Source organism: Acomys russatus, chromosome 21 (assembly GCF_903995435.1).
Source record: "Acomys russatus chromosome 21, mAcoRus1.1, whole genome shotgun sequence".
Taxonomy (NCBI): domain Eukaryota; kingdom Metazoa; phylum Chordata; class Mammalia; order Rodentia; family Muridae; genus Acomys; species Acomys russatus.
The window spans coordinates 18182196-18206758 of NC_067157.1; the positions used below are offsets into that span (position 1 = coordinate 18182196).

At 39.7% G+C, this 24563-nt stretch overlaps 1 protein-coding gene across 3 annotated transcripts in view; it reads right to left on the reverse strand.

Annotated features, from left to right (window-relative positions):
- Positions 1–24563, reverse strand: part of Mcm9 (minichromosome maintenance 9 homologous recombination repair factor) — a 75442-nt gene that overhangs the window by 17759 nt on the left and 33120 nt on the right. For all 3 annotated transcript variants that reach the window (XM_051164560.1, XM_051164554.1, XM_051164553.1), the window contains one exon: positions 8516–8690. In XM_051164560.1, the coding sequence (XP_051020517.1) occupies positions 8516–8690 (175 nt within the window). The remainder of the gene's footprint in view (positions 1–8515; positions 8691–24563) is intronic.

Here is a 24563-nt window from a genome sequence, read left to right on the forward strand (position 1 = left end):
TTAACTCTGTGATTATATTTAACAATTAACTGTACCCTTACAATAAGTCAGTCGGTTTTGTTTTACATCTTTACACCCCAACCCCACCCCAGGAGTGGAGAATGGAGTCACACATTAATTTCCTAACACCTGGTGTGATGGAAGTAGGAGATAGGACCCTTGGGAGGTCATGAGGGCAGGTCCCTCACAACGGGATTAGAGTTTGATATATGCCAACAAATAACCTGGTGTGTTAATCTACTGTATGCTGGAGAAGTTAGCCCATTCTGACTAGTGAGATCCTTTCTAGTATGGTGCAGACTCTTTCAGCATGGCAAATGTAACAGCAAAAGCATGAGCCCATAAAGCAGGTTGGGATGCATCCGTCACATAAAGGGCTGTCTCACATTCCTATATTAAGAGAGCCCCAGTTAAAAAACACAGCTGCTAAACACAAAGTAAGATTAAAAAAAAAAACCTGTAGAGCTAGACAAAGTAAAAACATGCTAATAGTATTGCAACACACAGGTGCTTGCACACCATATGCACACACATACAAAGTTTTCCAGAGCTAGGAACAGTGCTACATGCTTGTCCCAGCCACCTGAGACTCTGGAGCAGGAGGAGCTTGGGCCTAAGAATTTGAGGTTAGTATGAGTAATGTGGCCAGATGGCGCTGCCTCACCCAACGGTTCTAGGTTAAAGCAACATGCGCAAGGAAATGAAACAGTTGGTCGTCAACATCTACCATTTGGTTACTGACATGATTTGCATTTTTGTAAATGCTAGGCATCCTGAGAATTATTTTTATAAACTGTGTTTATATTCTGATTGTAATAAGCCTTTACATTGCAGAAATCACCTTGGTCCCCTTCTAATTTCTTAAGTATTCCAATGGGAAATGTATGGGCTACAACACGTCTGTGTAGGTACATGCCCATCATGTGAAAAGAGTTTAGCCTGAACTCAAAAGGCAACTTGGGCAATAAGCATAGATAATGAAAGAATTAAGTTTATAGTTCTCATTTTTTAAAACAATCACTACCCTTTAGTATGTATGAAGTGGCATGTTTAAAAAAAACTCAGAGAAATTTCCCTGTACCTCTCTAATGGAACAGTCTACACTAATATCCTTAAAGGAGATCATAATCCAAATCAAGAGACTTCCCTAATCAACAACTTAGTCACTTGAGATGTGGGAAACGGAGAAAATAAAAGCAGGTATCTTCATGAGTTCTTGAAAACAATGCCCTAAGAAAGTGCTGACTGTCTCAAAGAAAAACTTGCCGTGGCTTGAGAGGCGGGCCAGAGTATATGACTGATGACTGTAGGTGAAAGACTCATACCCCACAGGACCACACTTAAAGAGCCAAAAAATAAAGACAAGGGAAGGGTTTTACTAAGACTAAAATTCAAAGTAGCCTGTACCTTTAATTTTTAGAAGAATTAATGATTATGTATTCCTTTCACACTCAGCCTTACCAGCTGCTAATTAGCATCGTCCCATGGTAGAATTTTTTTTTTTTTTTAAAGAGTTTTGCCTTTGGCATTTACTTGACATTTTGCATCAGAGAGGGTTAGCAGTGTTCTAGTCAGAGGTAATAAATTTCTAAAATCTGTTAACCAAAAATACTAGATGAGCCTCTGTTAGACAAATCCAACTTCCTCTCCAACAACTGACTGACGCAGAGTGAGTAGTACGAAAAGTGAGCAGTGAGTTGTGGTGGAACTGGAGGAGTGGAACCACTGCTCTCACCACCAAGCAGGTGGCAGAGAACACTGGTGACAGGCCACGCCTAGTTGCTAACTCAAAAGCACCTTGTGATACTGCCACAATGAAAGTAAAAACTACAAAGAATCAAAACATAAATAATATAATCACAGTTTGAAAGTATCTGTAATTTTGAGGGAAGTTGTAGAACCCACCACAGAACTGAACTGGGTGTCTAGATATCCCTAGCTACACATAATGGCATGCTTAGAGCCTCTGAAGTCCTATGGAGAAGAGGTCATCAGGCATCTGGCTGTCTGATGACTTCAGTTAACCAGCAGTTGCCTCATGTCCCATTCTTGGTGTGTTCCCTCAGTAGTTTTTGTCCTCAATACACCCCTGGGCAGCCTCATGCTGGACCATGCATCAGTCCATGATACCACAGCCTTTTGTGTTAACTGCTTCAGAGAAAGAGCTGGCTAGATCAAATTTACCTCATTGCTTTTTCTTCCTTCTACACTCCTTTCCAACAAGGTGTTCTACTTTCACATCTTTTAGACTATATTTTATTTTTTGTGAGCTACTGAGTTTAATTAGTGTTGCATGTATGGATATGGGCTCAGAAGAAGTCTAATAGTATTTCTCTATTTGAGCCTTTTAAAGTAATTATATAATTATTTCTAATTATTTTTTAACTATAGTTCAGAAAAAGCATGGATATGTTAAAATATGTAGCAAAAGTTAATTATATAACATAAACAACAAAAATAATAATTACAAAAAAGTATTTGATTTCCTCATTCCTAAGGAATAACTTATTTTTTTAACTTTTATTTGTATTTTATTTTGTTGCTGTTGTTTTTTGTTTTTCAAGACAGGTTTTCCCTGTGTAGCCTTGGCTGTCCTGGGTTTTTTTGTAGACCAGGCTGGTCTCTATCTCAGAAAGATTGGCTGCTTCTGCCTCCCTGAGTGCTGGGATGAAAGGCGTGCGCCACCACACCTGGCTTGGAACTTTTTATATTGATGCTTCTACATTATTCTCCAAATACATTATAGAAAATCAAGGAAAATAAAACAAAACCCATAAATCTGAAGCTAAAACTAAAACTAAGAGAGTGACTACTATAAAGTTCACTGTACATGCAAATAGAAGAGACAACTGGAAACCAGTTAACCTAACACTATAGCTCACACTAAAGTAATGGATTCTACATGATGGCAGAAAACGCTGCACAGGAGAGGGGCCTAGGTGCAGGCAGCTGAGTTCCTGGGGACACGTTCTATGGGCTAATGACTTTGCCCGAGTCACATCTGCAGCCCCTCTCTGCCTCTTGAGTACCATGAGGTCCTGAGCTCAGCTCTCTCATGCTTTTTGCCAGGCTGTTAAGCCCCACCACAGGCCAGTGGAGCCCACTGAGCTGGATGGGAACATCTGCAGCCTCGGAACTAAGTGAGTCTTAAATGGATTTCCTCAGCAATTGCCACCTTGCCTGTTCAAACTCCAGCAATATGTAACCTTAGCAGAATTCATTGTAAGCACAAAAGAACTTTAAAGAAAGCCTGAATATCGTTTTCCTTTATTTATTAATAGAATGATGTTGATACAATATTATGAAGCTGTTTTGCAGACTCAACTGTGTGTAGAATATGGAGAATCTATAAATACCTGCACATGTACACTTAAAATAAATTTGAAGAGTTATTAAGTATTCTCCCACCAAGCCAAGAGCATATTGGCCAGATGTCAAAAAAGTGCATAACAATGTGAAGGTACTTAGCACATCTAAGATAAACACTTAAAGATGGTTGAGATGGGAAGCTTATGTGGTCATATTTATTCATGAAATAGTATAATTAAGTAGCCATAGTTCCTGTCTACTGATGTATGGCAGGCACTGAGCCAGAAGCTGACATATGCATACTTCAAGTTAAGATGATCTTGGTGTCAGAAGCAACCAACATGGCTGCCTAACCATAACCTGACTAAGGATGTTATCAATAGACATGCTAACATGGAAGGGGAAAAGCTTAGGAGGCCTCAACCCTCGACAAAGAACTACAGGTAACTAAAGAATGCGGAGAGCTAGGCTGGAGGGATGGCTCAGAGGTTAGGAGCACTGGCTATTCTTCCAGAGAATCCAGGTTCAATTCCCAGCACCCACATGGCAGCTCACAGCTATCTGCAACTCCAGTTCCACAGGTTCCAAATATCCACGGTACAGACATATATGTGGGCAAATATCCATACACATAAAATGTAATAAAATTAAAAAATTTAAATGTAATATAACTAAAAAGGAATGCAGAAAGCAGGAGCATATCAATTGGCTATCTAATGTCAAATGGTCAGCACTGAAAACATAAATATACAGGTAACATACAGATTAAGCAAATTGCATTTATGTATTTAGGATGCATGTGTGTGTGCGTGTGCGTGCGTGCGTGTGTGTGTGTGTAACAAAAGTTAATGAAAAGTGAGGCCATGAATTTGGAAGAGTGTTTGCATCTCTGTGTGTGTACAAGAGTGAAATGATATATTATAGTCAGAAAATTATTAAAACAACAACAAAAGAAAGGCACTGACACTCATTTCACAGAGAGTTACAGAGGCCAAAGAAAGACAAGGCTGTTCCGCAAGGTCAAAAACATAGTGGACTAAGCTGCCACTGATGCTAGTTGTCTTTGAGCCAAGAACATTTACTCTCTACAACAACCATTTTGACTTTTCTATAATAAATCTACTATTCGAATGTGCTTGATTTTGAATACAGGCCATTCATTGCTATTGTCCATGCTGAACACTGGCTGCTCCTAAATGACGAGAAAGGCAGTGATTTTGTATAAGATTTAAAGAAAAAAAAATTTGGGAAGAAAAGGTGTTTGGCCTTTTGGAAGTATCTGCTATTCTTGAATTTTTTTTAAATCAAGTCATTTCTCTGCATGGAAAATGTGAGATCTAATAGTTCAAAGTTGAAGAGATCAAGCCCACACTGTATAACTGTTCTGTTTTTAAACTAAATTAAAATTTTTGAGGTATGAGAAGTGTTAAGCCCAATTGAAAATTTCAGGTCAGCATGTACTCTAAACACAGTGTTCAGAATTAAAACCAGTTACCTCTTGTCAATATGTGTATCCTCCATCTCAGAAAACAGCCTGGAAAGGTTCACTACATTCAGAGAACACAATAATCCCAGCTCTGTTATCATAATGTGATTATAAATATCTTCACTAAATTGATAAAGAAAAAGAATCCTTTTCAATATAGAGAAATCTAATATATGAAATATATAATTGCATATTATGCAATATTAGAACTAAATCTTTTAAAATGCATGCCAAAGATAAAATAACATAAATGGTTTTAGGATTACAGAACTAGTTATGGGAGTGGGGAAGAATGACAACATGAACCCATGACAGTAGGTGAACAGACCCAAGCTAGCTGTGATACCAGAGAACAGTGATCCTGTCATTCCTTCAATTAGTAACTTACAACAATCTTTAGTTTTTAAAAAATTATTATCTTATGTAAATGGATGTTTTTCTTTCATGTTTGTCTGTGTGCCACCTGTGTGCCCGATGCCTTGGAGGCTAGAAAAGGGCTTGGGATCCCCTGGGACTGGAGTTATAGATTGTTTAAGTCACCACATGGGTGCTGGGAATGAAACTTGGGTCCTCTGGAAGAGCAGTCAATGCTCTTAACCACTAAGCTATGTCTCTAGTTCCTATAATAATCTTTAAATGAAGTAAACATGTAAATTGCTTTGCAAAGTAAAAATCCTTAAATACACAGAAAAGGCCAGAAGGCTAAAATACTGGTTGTGTGTTAAAGCTATTTTTTAAAAGTGTGTTTCTCAGTTTCTTTCTTAAATAATTAAAATATAATATTTTAACAAGCTTCACAGCACAAGAACTGAGCAGTTATTACTCTATTCTTAACCCTCGAAGCTAATCTGGCTTCCTCCCAGTGTACATCTCAGAGATACTTGCCTTTGTGACTTTCCCTGCTAAGCTCTCTCTTCTGGACTCTCCTGGACTTCTGTTGACTCCCGCTTCCTCCTTTAACTCCTCCTCTCTTGGCTGGCTGCAAACCCAGCCCTATTCTCTTCCCTGCTAAGACACTGGCTGCCAGCTGCTTCATGGGGATATCAGGGGACAACTAGGGAGCAGTTTTTACACATTGAGACAGAAGATTCTCAGAACAAGGGTTGCAACCAGGTGTGTGTGTGTGTGGGTGTGTGTGTGTGCGCGCGCGCACACGAGTGTGAGAACTCAGCATTTGAATTACACAATAACCTTACGTCTACAGTTGTTGGTAAGTGCATCTATTCAAGGGAGTATTAACACTGGACAGAAGTCAAGGCAAAGAAGAAACACATGAGGGGGTTTATCTTTAAACCACAGCACAGGTGTTTTGTGCAGTAACCATTATGGTGTGGTGCTCTAACACAGAAGCCCTAGTGAACAATCCACTAAATTACACTGCTTAAGCTGCTGTGTAATACATACTGTGTATCTGGTAGATACTTTACAGAAGAAACAATGAAAAACTGCCCATAAGTAGCAGCAAAAGGTTCTAATCCTCTAAGGTGAGTCCGATTCTTCTCAACAGACAAGAAATCCAATCTAAGATTATTCTCGGTTACAACAGGCAGCTGCAGTGTCCTGGACACAATAACTTCTTTCACTGTCCTCTTATGTGGTATTTTTCTAGGTGGGTTTATTAACATGGTCACCAGTCAGGAAGAACAAGTGTTCAGAAACCCCAGCAGCAATCTGACCCAGTGATTTGGGGACAAAGATTTGAGTTTCCATGTTTTTAGTAGTAAGAACTACTGAGGTATAAGGTACACAAGACTAGCTGGGCAATGCTGTGCCTGCCTTTAAGTCAGATTGCTGTGAGTTCGAGGCCAGCCTGGTCTACAAAGTGAGTCCAGGACAGTCAAGGCTACACAGAGAAACCCTGTCTCTAAAAAGCGAAAACAAAACAGGTCACACAACACTAAAACTTCATCCCTTTATGATGTCTCTCTGTAGTCATTTCTCTTCCTTAACCTCTAGCAAACACTGACCTGATCTTGCCTTAGTTTTGCCTTTTCTAGAATTTCACATATATGGATGGAATCATGTCATGGCATCTCTCACTTTGAATAATGTTTTTATTCATGTAGGTTCATGTACTGACTGTATGTTAGTCTGTTCCTGTATGCGGCTAATAGTATTTCACTCTACATAGGTATCACAGTTTGTCCACTATCTAATAACGAACCCAAGTTGATTTCAGTTCAGAGGGATTAGAAATATAGCTGCTATAAACTATGTTTGTGCATGTCCTTTTTTTGCTTATGGATATCAAAGTGTTCTAGCATATTTATTTTATTTATATTAATTTCTTTTAAAATTAACTTTAAGTTAGCATACAAAGTCATACGTTTCATTGTTTTTAAACATATGTGATAACTACAGTTTGATCTGTCTCCTCCCCTCACTGCCCTGCCATGCCCCTTTCGCTGGTTCACTTCCTTCTGCTTTCATGCCACGTATTTTTCTTCTCTCTTACTCTGGTAAGAGTTCTTCCTCCCTTCCCACCTGAGTAAAAACAAGTGGCATTTGTCTTTGAGTCTGGCTTATTTTGCTTAACACAAAAATTTCCAGTTCTATTCATTTTCCTGTAAATGTCATAATTCACTTTTCATTATGGCTAAATAAAATTCCACTGTGTATTTGTAGCACATTTTCTTTATTCATTTATCTGTTGATGGACTTCCATTTCCAAGGACTGTGAGTAGTGCAGCAATGAATATGGGTGTGTAAGTATCTTCACTATATGTGACTCCTTTAAGTATATACCCAAGAAGCATATAGCAAGTAGAGAGATAGATAGATAGACAGACAGACAGACAGATAGATAGATGGATGGATAGCTGGGTCCTATGGTTCTCCATAATTATATTTTTTCAAACTTGTTTGGTAGGTCCAGCTTCTGTGCCTTTCTTTGTAAAACCTAAAATGAGGTTATCAATTCCCGGTTAGAATTTCAACTGCAACAGCATGAAGTCCATAGACTACTTTGGGAAGAATTTACATCATAACGATATTATCTACTGATGGATAAAATGAAGTGTATCTTCCTAGTCATCTAATGCTTTACAGTTCAGATATATAATTTTAGGAGACATTCACTAGATTTACCTCTATTGTACTCCATGATTCTTCCAAAATCCCCAATACTTAATATGCTGTGAGCATACACACAATTTTTATGGAAAGAATACGTTGAGTCCTGTGTTGACCAAGGACCACTAAGTTAAGTTAAGGATAGAACCCATAAGCCAGGTGCTGGAAGGATTATGGGGTGTGGCCTTGATGAAGCAGGTGTGTCACTGGGGGAGGGCTTTAATGTTTCAAAAGCCCACTCCAGGCCCAGTGTTACTCTCTCTGCCTGCTGCCTGAAGATCGGGATGTAAGGTTCTTGGCTATTGCTCCAGCGCCATGCCTGCCTGGCACCATGCTCCCCACCATGTCAGAATAACCCTCTGAAACTGTGAGCAAGCCCTCGGTCAAATGCTGCATTGATCATGGTGTCTCTTCACAGATATAGCGAAGCAATTAAGACAGTCTTTTATACTTTATTTTTAACCGTTCTTTTTCTCAACAATTCACTTTTAATTGCCTTTTCACGTCTATATTCTAGTGAGTAGAATTCTGTATTTGAAGAGCGATACTTGATAATCCCTGAGGGCACCAATAAGGCTCCCATTTTCTTTCAATTTATACCAAATAATCTCTCCACTTTTGTAGGCTTTATAGGGCGGAAATGCTTACCCAGCCTTGGCAACACTTATGGTTTGTTGCTCCATTGCTTCATGGATGCTGGTTCTGTCATGCTCTTTGAGGCTGTTAAACTCGTCAATACAGCAAAGGCCGGCATCTGCAAGCACCAAGGCCCCAGCCTCCAAATTCCATTCTCCTGAGTCTTTTACAGCTGTTACTGTCAGCCCTGAGGAAACAAGGAAGCTATGTTAGCTTTTCTTTTCAAAAGGGAATCTCATACCCATGTAAGGAAAAAAACAGAGTCTAGGCTCTTATTTGCACTCAAAACGGACAGCACCAGGATGCTAAGTCAGGTCCAGGTGTTAGAGGACGTCAGCAGAGCTTACATTCTGTAAACAATCCAGTGTGTTAACTTTGTATTACGTGTCAACTAGAAGTCTCTAAAATCTTCTGAATGTCCTTACAGATGCCCTGACCAATCCTCTAATCTTCTGGGGACCCAGTGATATCGCATGCTCTTATAGATGTGGATGCAATGGCAGCAAACAGTTGTTAATAACAGACGGAAATGACAAGAACATTTCTAGGCACAAGATTGGGGCGGTAACAGCTCTTCATACGTCTTGCTGGATTCTGACTCACTCTTTGACTAGTCAAAAGAGCAAGAGGTTAAAATGACATTGGAGTCAGCTAAACTTGACTTGAATCCTATGTCACTCTAGCTATTAGATTGCAGGCAAGTTTCCTAATATGTATATCAGCCTCGGTTTATTTATCTGTAAAAGGGGATAACAGGAAACAGTGAGTTTGATTTTTTTCTTTTTTTCCAAGACAGAGTTTCTCTTGCCTTGGCTATCTTGGACTTGGTGGCCATGAACTCACAGCCATCTGCTTGCCTCTGCCTCCCTAAGTGTTGGGATTAAAGATGTGTGCCAATGTGCCTGGCTAGTGAGTTTAAATTTGTAAACAAAGAAAGTTCCTTAAAAGGAGGATGACACAGGACAAGTACTTACAATGGTCAGTACTAATAAAATGGATACATTTCTGGCCAGATTGAGCACGTTGGGAAAAGTCAAAGGAGAAGTCATAAGTTGTAAGTATCAAGAACGAAGGAGAGGACATAATTATATATCTTACAATGAAATAAGAAAAAAGAACTACTATGAACAGCTTTATACCATTAGTGTCACTATACATTATACATTTATACTATTAGTGTCATATGTACATTAGTGTCATTATGCAAAGTTTATCTTAATGCATATGCCATGTGCAGCATAAAAATTAATTCAAAATTGTTAAGTATAAAATATAAAACTATAAAAAATAATAGGTAAAAACACAGGAAGAAATGTGAAGTTCTTCTGGTTTCAAGTGCAACATGTCATTACTTCATCTGATGAGGGCAAGGATGGGTAAATTGAAAAATAACCCTCTCTAATTAATCACAGAAATGAGGGCACAGGACAAAACACTGGTTAGAGCTGGAGGCAGGTCGTGTAGATGGGAGAATCACAACCTCCTTGTCTGAACACTTTGTAAAACAAGTGTGCAGACAAAGAAAACAAAAACCAACAAAGGAATACAAAGCCCTGATCCATAACTGAGCTTGGCTGGAGGCAGAAAGTGACAAGCTGGTGTTAACAAATCGTAGGGCCCAGTCACAGGGACCACCAGACTTGAGTGATTTTTACCTTTATAAGATATAAATAATCTCACAGTGAAGACAGGCAGAGAGAGAGAGAAAAAAGGACTACTTGAAATATGTAAGATTTGCTGTTCTTAACAAGGCCTGCTCTCAGGAGAAATTATTTCACCAGAGCTTAATCCACCTGGGGGGTGGGGGGAGAAATATCTGGTTCCAGCCTCCCCGCCTCATCCCATAGCCCCCATGGACGTGAAAATGAGAAAAGAAAAATAATAATGACACAGGCAGAACCACAACCTGGGGGGACAGAGCCACAACCTGGGGGGACAGAGCCACAACCTGGAGGGACAGAGCCACAACCTGAGGGGACAGAGCCACAACCTGGGGGGACAGAGACACAACCTGAGGGGACAGAGACACAACCTGAGGGGACAAAGCCACAACCTGGGGGGACAGAGACACAACCTGGGGGGACAGAGCCACAACCTGGGGGGCACAGAGGCACAACCTGGGGGAACAGAGACAGAACCTGAGGGGACAGAGCCACAACCTGGGGGGACAGAGCCACAACCTGAGGGGACAAAGCCATAACCTGGAGGGACAGACACAGAACCTGAGGGGACAGAGCCACAACCTGGGGGGCACAGAGCCACAACCTGGGGGCACAGAGACAGAACCTGAGGGGACAGATCCACAACCTGGGGGACAGAGCCACAACCTGGGGGGACAGAGCCACAACCTGGGGGGACAGACACACAACCTGGGGAGACAGAGCCACAACCTGGGGGACAGACACACAACCTGGGGGACAGAGCCACAACCTGGGGGACAGAGCCACAACCTGGGCGGACAGAGCCACAACCTGGGGGGAAGAGCCATAACCTGGGGGGACAGACATACAACTTGGGGGGACAGACATACAACCTGGGGGGACAGAAACACAACCTGGGGGGACAGAGACACAACCTGGGGGGACAGAGACACAACCTGGAGGGACAGACCTATTATTGGATTTAGACTCCTGTAGGGCAGAGATGTTGAAATTATCAAACAAGATTTTTTTTTTTAATTATATGATTAGCATGCTAGGGCTTTAATACAAGTGAACAAACAAATGGCGATGCAGAGAAATATAAATCTAAGAAACAATAAAGCAACATTATTATAAGCACTGCCCATTAAGCAGTATGGTGTTATGTGAAGATGTAGTGTACATGCAAAACCTAGGGCAAGCATATTTCTAAACAACATGGTTCAATGACAAAATCTCAGGAGAAATTAAAAGTCATCTAAACTATGGAAATGGAAGCACAGCTTATGAAACACTGCAACAGCAGCTCTAAGAGGGACACTTAAGATACTGATCATGGTTAGGAGGAAAAATAACTTAAGCTTCCATCTTAGAAAAACAGAAAGGGAGCTAAGCTATATCCAAAGTAAGCACAAGGAAAAAAAAATGAGTACAGAAATCAGTACATGAAATCAAAATAGAAAAATCAAAACCAAAACCTGGTTCTTAGGGGGGAAAAAAAAAATCAATGATATTGTTAAACCTCTATTCAGAATAACCAAGAAGGGAAGAAGACTAAAAAATACCAAAAATATAAGAGGGGGCAAAGTATCATACGGCCATAAAAGAACAATAAGGACAAATGGTTTTAACTCACTTATATCTGGACACTAGCCCAAGGGGCATGTCCCATGAAAGTCTTCACTTACCAGGAAAGTGGGACAGAGGGGAAGGCATTCTATTGGGACTTTAGGTGAGAGAAGCATGGGAGAATGGGGAAATAGAAGGGCCCAGAGGGTCCTAGAAACCTACAAGAAGAACATTATGACGGGCAGATATGGGCCCAGGGGTCCTGCTCAAACTATGACACCAGTCAAGGACAATACATGTGGTAAACTTTGAATCCCTACCCAGATCTAGCCAATGGACAGGACATTCTCCACAGTTGAGTGGAGAGTGGAGTCTGACTTTCACACAAACTCTGGAGCCGCATATTTTTGACTACGTCCCTGGATGGGGAGGCCTGGTGGCACTCAGAGGAAAGATAGCAGGCTACCAAGAAGAGACTTGCTACCCTATGAGCATATACAGGAGGAGGAGGTCCCCCTCAGTCACAGTCATAGGGGAGGGGAGTAGGGGGGAAGCGGGAGGGAGGGAGGAATGGGAGGATACAAGGGATGGGCTAACAATTGAGATGTAATATGAATAAATTAATAAAATATTTTTAAAAGAACAATAAGGAAGGAACACAGGCAATTCTATGCTCACAGATTTGATAACCTGAATGAAACAAATCAATTCCTTTAAAATGTTAATGAATTAAGATAGCCTGGATGACAAATACCTTTTTTTATATTGATAATTAACAGTAGTCCTAAACAGAACACTCTAGGCTCAAATGGCCATGTTACTAAACACTTAATGAAGCAATTGTATTGATCCTCTACCATCCTTCCCAAAAGAAGAAGGCAGAAAGAATGCTGCCTAACCAATGCTAGGAGGTGGAGGCCAGCCTTATTTCCTATAAAAATCAGACAAAACCATACAGGAAAGGTACAGGTTATCACCTCTTATGAGTAAAGATGCCAAAAGCCTCAACAAAATATTGGCACACAAAATCAAACAGTCTTCAAAAGTAATTTTATATCACCACAAGGAAAGATTTATCTCATGTATGCAAGGATGATTCAATATCCAAAAAACAGTTGATGTATCAGTCACATCAACAGTTCACTGAAGAAATAAAAACACATGAGCATAGCAATAGATACATAAAAAGCAGCGCTCTAATCCAACAGCCATTCATGATTTAAACAAACATACAACAACAATATCTCCTGGAAAACTTGAAATAGGAAGAAATGCCTTAGCTTGATAAAGAACATCTTAAAAAACAAACATGGTGACAAATATGGGTCCAATAGCATTTTTCTACATGTACACATCCAGTGGGACCAGCTCCATTTGTTGAAGATGCTATCCTTTCTCCATTGAATAGATTTGGCTTCTTTGTCAAAGATCAAGTGACTGTATGTGTGTGGATTCATATCTGGGTCTTCGATTCGATTCCACTGATCAACCAGCCTGTTGCTGTGCCAGTACCATGCTGTTTTAATTACAGTGGCTCTATAGTACAGCTTAAGATTGGGTATGGAAATTCCTCCGGAGGATCTTTTATTGTATAGGATTGTTTTTGCTATTCTGGGTTTTTTGTTTTTCCATATGAAGTTGAGAATTCATCTTTCAATGTCTTTAAAATATTGTGTAGGTATTTTAATAGGGATTGCATTGAATCTGTAAATTGTTTTTGGTAAGATGGCCATTTTTACTATGTTAATTCTTCTGATCCACAAACAAGGGAGATCTCTTGTTCAACCTCTTTCTTCAGAGATTTAAAGGCTTTTTCAAACAAGTCCTTCACTTGCTTGGTCAGAGTTACTCTTAGATATTTTATATTGCTCGTGGCTATTGTGAAGGGTGTAGTTTTCCTAATTTCTTCCTCTGCATGTTTGTCATTTGTATACAGAAAGGCTACTGACTTTTTTGAGTTAATTTTGTATCCAGCCAATTTGCTGAAGGTGTTTATCAGTTGTAGGAGTTCTCTGGTAGAATTTTGGGGGTCACTTATGTACACTATCATATCATCTGCAAATAGGGATAATTTGACTTCCTCCTTTCCCATCTGGATCCCCTCGATCTCCTTTTGATGTCTTATTGCTCTGGCTAGAACTTCAAGAACTATATTGAAGAGATATGGAGAAAGTGGGCAGCCTTGTCTGCTCTGTGAGTTCAAAGCTAGCCTGGTTTACAGTTAGTGCAGGATGGCCAGGGCTACATAGAGAAACCCTGTCTGGAAAAACAAACAAACAAAAAAACCCAAACCAAAGTAAACCAAAATAAAAAACAACAACAAAATACCCAAACTCTTACCATAGAAAGCAGCAATGCCACATGCTAGTATTTACCTAAAGGATGTAAAAACTATATTCATGAAAAACTGGCTCCCAATTGCTTATGGAAGATGCATTTAGAATTGCTGGAACTTGGAAGCTATCAACTTGCCCTTCAGAGGGCGACTGTAAACTAAACTATATCAGACAATAGAACAGCAGCATTACTTGAACCTCAAGCAATGAAGAGACATGCAGGCAATGTAACTGCATCCTGTTAGGTAAAGAAGCTGAAAAAGCATACAAACTGTATGATTCTAAATACATCAGACTCTTGAAAAACTCTGGAAAGAGTAAAAATATCAGTGGTTGTCAAAGTTAGATGAAGGGAGGAATGAACAGGCAAAGCACAAAGGAGGGGGAATAAAGCTATTCTGTGTAAGATAATAATGGCGAGATCTACACATTTGTTAAGTCCTATAACATACAGTGAGAGTGAACTGTAGTAACAAGAATGGACCTAGCTGAAAACAATGCGCAACACAGGTTAGGACCAGGATGCTGATGGGAAGACTACATGTGCATGGGCAGGTGTGTGGAAATAGTTACATTGGTACTGTATTTTCTGTTCAGTCCTGTTGAATTCCTCATGCCACTCTAAAAATAAAAAGGAACATCTGTAACTATGAGTTGAATAAAGATTTAATACTATGACATGAAAAGAAAAATGGTAGATTAATCTTCATGGACAATAAAATAGTGGGCTGGAGAGATGGCTCAGTGCTTATGGGTACTAGCAGATGAGGATGCAGGTTCGATTCTCAGCACCCACATGTCAGGTCACCATCATCCATAACTCCAGTTCCAGGGGATATGATGCTCTGTTCTGGCCTTCGCAGGTGCCAGACATCCATGTGTTGCACAGACACACATGAAGCCAAAGTACATATACACAAATTTTAAAAAATCAGATTAAGAATATGTGTCCTTCTAAAGACAATGTTAAGAGCATGTGAATGATCTTGACTTCTCAGTGGAGAATCTTAAAAGCCAGAAGGGCCCGGACAGATGTGCTGCAGTCTCTAAAAGACCATGGATGCCAGCCTAGATACTATATCCAGCAAAAATTTCAATCACCACAGATGGGGAAAATAAGATATTGCATGATAAAGCCAAATTTAAACAAGATTTATCTACAACTCCGGGTTTATAGAAGGTGGTAGAAGAAAAATTCCTACCTAAAGAGGTTAACAACTACTATGAAAACACAGGGAATAATAAATCTTAAACCAACAAAATAAAAAGAAAGGAAACACACACACACACACAAACAAACACACACACACACACACACACACACACATACACACACACACACCAGCACTACCACCAAGAAGAAAATAAAAGGATCAATAGTTATTGGTCACTGATATCTCTCTCAATATCAATAGCCTCAATTCCCCAGTAAAAAGACACAGACTAACAGAGTAGATGCAAAAACAGGATCCATCCTTCTGCTGTACCCAAAGCCATACCTCAACACCAAGGCCAAGGTAAAAAGTTGGAAAAAGATATTCCAAGCAATGGATCTAAGAAGCAAGCTAGTGTAGTCATTTTAAAATCTACTCAAGATAGACTTCAAACCAAAGCTGATTAGAAGAGATAGGTAAGGATACTACATACTAATCAAAGGAAAATTTCACCAAAATGACATTTCAAATCTTAACACCTCTGCCCCAAATACAAGGGCACCCAACTTGGGAAGGAAATACTGCTGCAGCTTATGCCACACACTGATCTTCACACAGTGACAGTGGTAGACTTCAATACCCTACTCTCACCAATGGGCAAGTCATCCAGACAAAAAGCAAGCAGAGAAATACGGGAGCTAATAGCTGTTATAAACCAAATGGACCTAACATATTTACAGAATGTTTCACCCAATTACAAAAGAATATACCTTCTCTGCACCTCATGGAACTTTCTCTAAAATTGACCCCATCCTCAGATACAAAGCAAGCCTCAAGAGATACAAGAAAACTGAAATACTCCCGTATCTCTTATCAGATTGCCATGGATTAAAGCTGGACTTCAACAGAAACAACAGTAAGCCTATAAACTAATGGAAACTGAACAACTCTCTACTGAATGAAAAAATGGGTCAAGACAGAAATAAATTAAGAAAGAAATTAAAGACTTTCTAGAATTCAATGAAAATGATTATACAACATACCCAAACTTATGAGCCACAATAAAAGCATTGCTAAGAGGAAAGTTCACTAAATGCCTACACTTAAAAAAACGCAACAACAAACCTGGAGAGATCTCATGCTAGCAACTTCACAGCACATCTGAAGGCTCTAGAACAAAAAAATATTCAAACCAACTGAAATAAAAAAAGAAAATGAGCATCTTATTAGATGCAGAAAAGGCTTGTGACAAAATTAACAGCACTTCATGATAAAAGTCCTGGAGAGATTAGTGATACAAGTGACATATCTAAATATAATAAAGACAGTTTACACAGGCCCATAGTCAACATCAAAGTAAATGGAGAGAAACTCAAAGCATTTCCCCTAAAATCAGGGATAAGACAAGGCTGTGCACTCCCTTCAGACCTATTCAGTACAGTACTTGAGCTTTTAGCTAGAGCAGTAGGACAGCTGAAGGTCAAGGCGATACCAACTGGAAAGAAGTCAACGTATCTTTATTTGCAGATGATATGATAGTATACATAGTGATCCCCCCACACAAAAAATTCACTGGGAAACGCCGACACCTGATAAACATTTTCATCAAAGTAGCTGGATATAAAATTAACTCACAACAATCCGTAGCCCTCTAATATACAAATGACAAGCAAATACAAATGTAAAATACAAAATAAATTGCCTTTGAAATTCTAATATACCACCTGAGAAAGAAATCAAGGAAACAACACCTTTAAAACAGGCCTCAAATGGGCTGGAGAGATGGCTCAGCTGTTAAAGGCTGGGTTTACAACCCAAAATAGCCTCAAATAACATAAAATATCTTAAAGTAGCTCTAACTAAGCAAGTGAAAAACTTGTATGATTAAAATCTTCAAGTCTTCGAAGAAACAGATTGAAGAAGATATCCAGAAAATGCAAAGATTTTCTATCTCATGGATCTATAGAATTAATAGTGAAAATGGCCATTCTACCAAAAACATTCTACAGATCGAATGCAATACTCATCAAAATGTTAACACAATTCTTCACAGAAGTTGAAAAGACAATATTCAACTTCATATGGAAACACACAAACACAAACACAAACACACACGATAGCTAAAACAATCCTGAATAATAAAAGGACTGCTGCAGCTATCACCATCCCAAATTTCAAGTTGTACACAAAGGTACTATACTAAAGACAGCACAGTACTGGCATTCAAATAGACACATTGATCAATGGTATACAGCAGAAAATCCAGGCAGAATTTCACATCTGATTTTTACAAAGGAGCCAAAAATATACACTGTTGAAAAGACAGCATCTTCAACAAATGGTGCTGGTTATACTAGACAGCTTCATGTAGAAGAATATAAGTGGATCTGTATCTATCACTTGCACAAAATCCAAGTCCAAACAGATCAAGTACCTCAAAATATAACTAAAAAACAAAGTGAGGAATAGCTTTGAACTCACTGGCACAAGAAATGACATTCTGAACAGGACACCAATAGCAAAGGCATTAGTATCAACAATTAGTATGTATGACTGTGTGGAATTAAAACACTTCTGTAGAGCAAAGGACACCACGATTAGAGAAATCTCTACCAAGTATTGAGGGTCTATATCTAGAACATACACAGAACCAAAAAATCCTGACCACCAAGAAAATAAAAATTTGGGTATAGAATTAAATTATTTTCTCCAAAGATGAAACATGAATGGCTGAGAAACACCTTTTAAAATGTTCAACAACCTTAGCCACCAGAAAAATGCAAATCAAAACTACTTTGAGATTTTATTTTACAGCAGTCAGAATCGCCAAGATGAATAAAACAAATGACAGCACAGGCTGGGAACAAGTTTTCGAAAGGGGTCGTTGCTAGTGGACGTGCCGTGGAAGGTCTAACACCATTATTCTGCTACATGAACATCATAGTAAGATGACTTCTGATACCATATTGCTATACCACAGGTGAGTGCACCGCTCAGCCCTCATCAGAGAAGCTTCTTCCTGCAGTAGATGATAACTAACGAGAGGGCCGCAACTGGACAGCGTGCACAGACTTGGGAGCACCCTATCTTTGCTACACTTCTCCCCTCAAGGCTTTGGGATCTATGTGGAAGAGGAGGCTGAAAGACTGTAGGAACCAGAGGCAGTAGATGACTTCAAGGGAATAATATCCTGTAGACGTAACAGGAATGATGCATATATAAACCCATAGGGACTGTGACAACACACAGAAGACCTGCACAGGCTTAACCCACACAACGTTCTAGCACTGAGAAGGGAAGTAGAGTCAAAGTCCCACTCCTCAGCAAGAAGCTATTTGCAATATATACGTGCTGGCAACTGGAAAAATCAATTTTCTCCCAGGGAGTGTCATTGGGTCTATGAACCACCCTCCAGGGCAGTCCTATGCTCAGGAGTGGTTGGCCAACACACACTGGAGTCCGTGTTTTTAAGGTATTTTTTGTTCCATTTCCATATTTTTGCTGTTGTTGTTTTATTGTTTTTGTTTGTTTGTTTGTTTTAGTTTTGTGTTTGAGAGAGCGGTGGGGGGGAGCAGGGGGGAGAGCGAGAGCACAGGAAGCTGTGTAGGTAGTGAAGTAGGGAGGCTCTGGAAGGAGGTGGGGGTGGCAAATAGGACCTAAATATATTATTATATGAAAAAATTCAAATCAAGTAAGAAAGGGTAAGGGCAGACACTCTCCTTATACCATTCAAATTCAGAAAATATTATAGCCTCAAAAAACAGGAATGAATCCATTAAGACAGGACAGAACTTAAGACTGCAAAGTCTAAAAGGACTGCTGGAGAAGTTAGAAGGCGTGGGACAAAGGAAGATAACCCCGTTTGCTGATTGAAGACAATATTGTTACAACGCTAATACTCCTCAGAAGTGGTGCTGCAGAGATGACTCTGGGGTTAGAGTACATAATGCTTTTAGAAGGATCTGAGTTCACCTCTGACAACCACATCAGGCAGCTTACAACCACCTGCAACTTCAGTTCCAGCAAACTCGACACCTCTGGCCTCTGTGGGTGTCTGTTCCCACACGTACAAAACCACACAGATAAACATACATAATCTAAATTTTTTTTTAATTTTAAAAAATTGTTTGTTTAACTCAAATCTTTATCTATATTGAAAGTGGCTTCTGTACACTACTGTCAATATATCCTTAAAATCCATGTGGAAATTTAAGGATCCCAAAGAGTTAATCTTGAAAATTAGAGGACAAGTTGAAAGACTCACATTTGCTCACTGAAGACTGTCTGGAGGTTAGAGGAATCAGTGCAATGTGGCAACGAGTGGGCAGTGAACTATTATCCCTAAAGAAACCTTTACATTTATAGCAAGATTTTTTTTTTTTAATAAAAAAGTCTAAACTAATGGGGCTAGAGAGACACATCTATGTTGAAGAGTGCTCGTTAGTTTTCCAGAACATCTGAGTTTGGCTCCCACATGAGGTGCCTCACAACTGCCTGCAGTTCCAGTTGCAGAGCATCTGGAATCCTTCTCTGCCCTCCATGTGCATACACATGACACACACTCACATAGACACAGAAATAAAAATCTTAAAAGAAAAAATATTCTAAGCCAACTGACTAGGGAAGTTTTCAACAGATGCCCCTGAATACTGGACACCCGCTTGCAAAACATATGATTTTGGATTCCATGCTTCATATTATATACAAAAATAATTCAAACTGAAATCAGAGACGTAATTGTAAAGTGCTGGAAATACAATACATCACAAGTAAAGGGACTCTGGCCAGCTCAAGCATGACAGCCATGGCTCTGCAGGCCTTGTCCTTTTCCCGCATTTTCTCCGCCTTGCTGAAGACCCTTAGACTATACACCTAAAGCTAGCCCCCAAGAGCTATTCCCTTATTTGGCCACTTTCTCCTCCTGAGGCTGACTACAAAGGCCCAACTACCAAAACCCCCTTTTGCTCACGTAATTAATATGCCCAATTAAAACTAAACACCTCATCGTAACATTTCCTTTGACTTTTGTAAATTTCCTATGTGCTATGTCTGTCTCCTCTCTATCCAGAGGCAGTTCCTCATGGCAAATATCCCTTGTCGCTTTTCCTTGCTGCTTTCCCCTTCTCCCTTTGTCCTCTTCCTCCTGTCATTTTCTCTTATGCCCCGCCCTTTGTCCCTCTGGAGCAAATACATCTTTTGTGCTGAGAACTTGGTCCTGGAGTGTTCTGAGTGGATACTGTTCCTTACAACAAGTAGGAAATAAAACAAAACAAAATTCTACTGTAAATCTTTCACCTTGGGCTAGGTAATGGTTTTGAGAAATTACAAACAAAAGCCAAAATAAATAAATAAAATTAGATAAAACAGTTTACACACACACACACACACACACACACACACACACACACACACACACGCTTTTTATACTGGAAAAGATATCAACAACAACAAAAAACCCTACAGAAATTAATCAAATCTATGCACTGAGAAGACATGACTTGGATTATGTAAAGTGCATAGCTCCAAACTAAAGAAAATAAATGAGCCAACTAAAAATGGGAAAACTTCTGAAGATGGCCTCCCCACAGGATAAACAAATGTCCAACATGTAAACGGAAGTTAAACAGCTTTAGCTGCTGCAGAAATACAACTCAAACATCCCAACGAACAGACTTTAGGTATCACCATGCTATAATCAAAACCATATTTTAGAATTTTTTTAATTTATGAGAGTTCTACCTGCATGTATGCTGTGCACCACACTTGTGTGCTGATGTTTATGGAGGCCTGAGGAGAGTTCTGTTGGACTCCTGGGACTAGAGTTATAGAGGGTTGTTAGCTGTCATGAGGGAGCTGGGAACTGAACTTAGCCCTCTGGCAGAGCAGTCAGTACTCCCAACTGCTGAGCCTTCTCTCCAGACCCCTCAAAAAACACAAGATAACAAGTGTAGATATAATGAGAAATTGGGACACTCTTGTCTAATAGGACTGAAAAATGGTGCAGATATTTTTAGAAACAATCTGGTGGCTCCTCAAAAGGAATTACTATACATCCCTAAGAGTAAATGTAAAGAAATGAAAACAGACATATGTAAAAACTCTGCATACAAATATTACTAGCAATATTATACATAATATACAAAAGTAGAAGCGACTCAAATGTCATCAACCGACAGTGAATATCCATAAAGTACAACATTGTTGGGTAGCAAAAGCAAATTAAGTATGAATAAATGCTATCCCATGGATGAAAATATCAAAGACATGTTTGAAAGATGTTGGTCAGAATAGACAAGGCTATAAAATGCAACACTGGGAGTGATAGTTAAAGACCTTAAAGTATATATTCACATATATTCACATATAGTGCATGTGCACACACAGATATGTAAACGTTTTTTAAGACAGGGCTTACTGTGCAGCCTTGGTGCGCCTGGAACTGTCTATGTAGACCTGGGTGGCATTGGACTCACTTCTGCCTCTGTCTTCTGGTGCTGGGAATAAGGTCTGCACCACCGCACCCGGCTGTTTTTGATATTTTGTATTTTGAGTCAAGATGTTACTTTGTAGCCCAGGCTGCACTTGAGCTAGCCGTTGTCTGTCTCAGCCTTCTGACTGCGGGGATTACAGGTGTAAAGTATCGTGGCAGGCCTAAAAGCACCTGCTGGAGAGGATGAAATACTCTAAAATTGTGGTGATGAAAGCATGATGCCGAATATCCTTAAAAAGCTATCGAATTAGACATGTCAATGAGAGAATGTGCTACAATTTATATTTCAGTTAAGCTGTAGTTAATATAAAATACTGTGCACTCATACCTAAGGGGCAGCCTCTGCCAATTAATTACTCATTAGTTCATTTGTGAAATCTGTATCCTTCATACCCTTCCTAGCTTCTGTCTCGAAAGGGCCACAAACATGCATAAGCCTTACAAAGCCTACTCGCTTTAGTCTCTGGCAAATGTGACTCCATTTAATGTCATTTGTCTCTATAGCAATCAATTAGAAAAAGCTGCTTTGGTTAGCAGTGACTTTGTACAAGCAGTGGTCTAGCCTAGAGATGTTTTAAAGATCTGATTGTCTATTCACCACCTCCCCATAGCATTCCAGTATAAGGTAAAGAGGAAAACTGTGAGGAGTGGGAGAGGTAAAGAAATATAAAAATGGAAGAAGACACGCTGTTCAAGGGGTTAGAAGGACCTGATTTAAAAGAGGATGAAGAAATTAGAAATAAACTGGGCAGTGGTGGTGCACTAGGGAGGCAGAGGCAGGCGGATCTCTGTGAGTTCGAGGCCAGCGTGGTCTACAGAATGAGTTCTAGGACAGCCAAGGCTACACAGAGAAAACCTATCTCAAAAAACCAAAAAAGAACTTAGAAGAAACAGAATAAATTTTAGACAATTCCACTAATACACTGGTTAAAGCAATGTAGTAACAATGAAACAAATTTCAACATTCACATAACAATGCTGCTTTACAAAGCAGAATCCTTTAATTTGTAGCTATCTAATGGGTTTTCACAGTGGTTCAACTACAAACAGGTATCAGAGCTATATAGCAGGAATCTTTAAGAAGTTTTTAACAGACTTATAGATAGCCATAGTATCAAACTGCAAAAACATTTAGTAATGCTATGGAGCACATAATGAGAAAAAGGCACTGTATTTAAAACATGGATACATTAGGACATTTAAAGGGCTGGTGAGACGGCTCACTGGGCAAAGGGCTGGGCATGCAAGCCTGACCACCTAGAACTGATCCCCAGAACCCAGGCTGAAAGGGGAGAGAGCCGGTTCTGGTTGTCCTCTTACCTCCCATATATGTACCATGTTTTATGAACACACACATATCCTCCACCCCCTCCTCTAAGGGAAAAAAAAAAAAGATAATTACCTTTAAGTCAAACCCAAGAAAAAGCAGAAAATGGCTCCTAATTTGGCATCAACTCTAAAATAGATAAGGATGCAGGGTACGAAGTGTGGCTCTACCCTCCCCCACTTTCAGGGCTGTCTTTTCAAAATAGGCTCGCTGACTGAAAGACCTCCATTGGGAGAGTCTCTCAGTTTGGCCGGAACATGCCCATTCTCCAGCACCCACCTTGGCCATCGCATTCACAGACTTTTGTTCTTTAGGGATTCATTAATGAAGTCATTAACACAGTGCTAGCCTGCCTAATTTTAGCCCCCCTAATTTTATTTTTCTGCACATAAAGAACATTTTATATTTTACCTGCTGTGGTGAAGACAGAGTAAGTATGACAGCATTTATCGTAGTCAACTCCTAAGTAGCAGCCCTTAGCTGCTGTCCTGGATGGTACCACCTTACCCTCCTAACCATTCTAGGGTACTGGGTTGCTCAGAGTGTCTGCTGTTTAAACATTCTTTACAAGAGTAAAGAACATTTCTTTTGCTCATTTTAATGTCACTGATTAAAACAGAACCTAAGCCGGGTGTGGTGGCGCACGCCTTTAATTCCAGCACTCGGGAGGCAGAGGCAGGCGGATCGCTGTGAGTTCGAGGCCAGCCTGGTCTACAAAGTGAGTCCAGGATGGCCAAGGCTACACAGAGAAACCCTGTCTTGAAAAAAAAAACAAAACAAAAACAGAACCTAAATCTCCCTCTTTCATCGTACTTTTTGATCACACAAGCTACCTTCGCTACTGGGCCATAAGGACTTTATCTGCTTTTTCTATTTTATCTTTATGTTAGAGCTCAGCACAGACATTTAACATAATAAACGTTCTCTGTATATATGCAATAAATTAAAACAATTGAGATTTATTAGAAATATCTGAAAACTCAGCAAATCTGCATATTCTACATTTTTACATGGAAAATGGTGTTTAAAACTAAATTTTGTCACTAAGCTTTGCCATTGTCACTGTAAGAACATGGAGCCTTTAAGCTAACAAAGATCACAGCTCCATAGGCCTGGGTGGGATACAACTTGCTTATCATGTGTGAGGACCTGGACTCAGTTTGCAGCATTGCAAAACAAGAGCAGAAACAAACCAGCAAACAGAAGCAACACTTACAGGAGTTTTAGTACAAATAACTTTCAAAGACAACACAGTGATTGTGTAATATAAGACAAAAAAGACGCAACAGAAGCAAGGTTCAGGGTCTGCAATATGGCCCAGCACATGCCTGAGTTCCGTCCCCAGAACCCACATACAGCCTCAAGCGGCTACTATACAAAACTGTCCTTGGACCTTCACGCATGTGGGTGCTCCCCTACCAGGACAGTATCCTTTTTTTTTTATTTTTATTTTTTATTTTTATTTAAGTAATTTATTCAGATTACATCTCATTTGTTATCCCCTCACTTGTATCTTCCTCTTTCTCCCTATCCCTCTCTCCTAG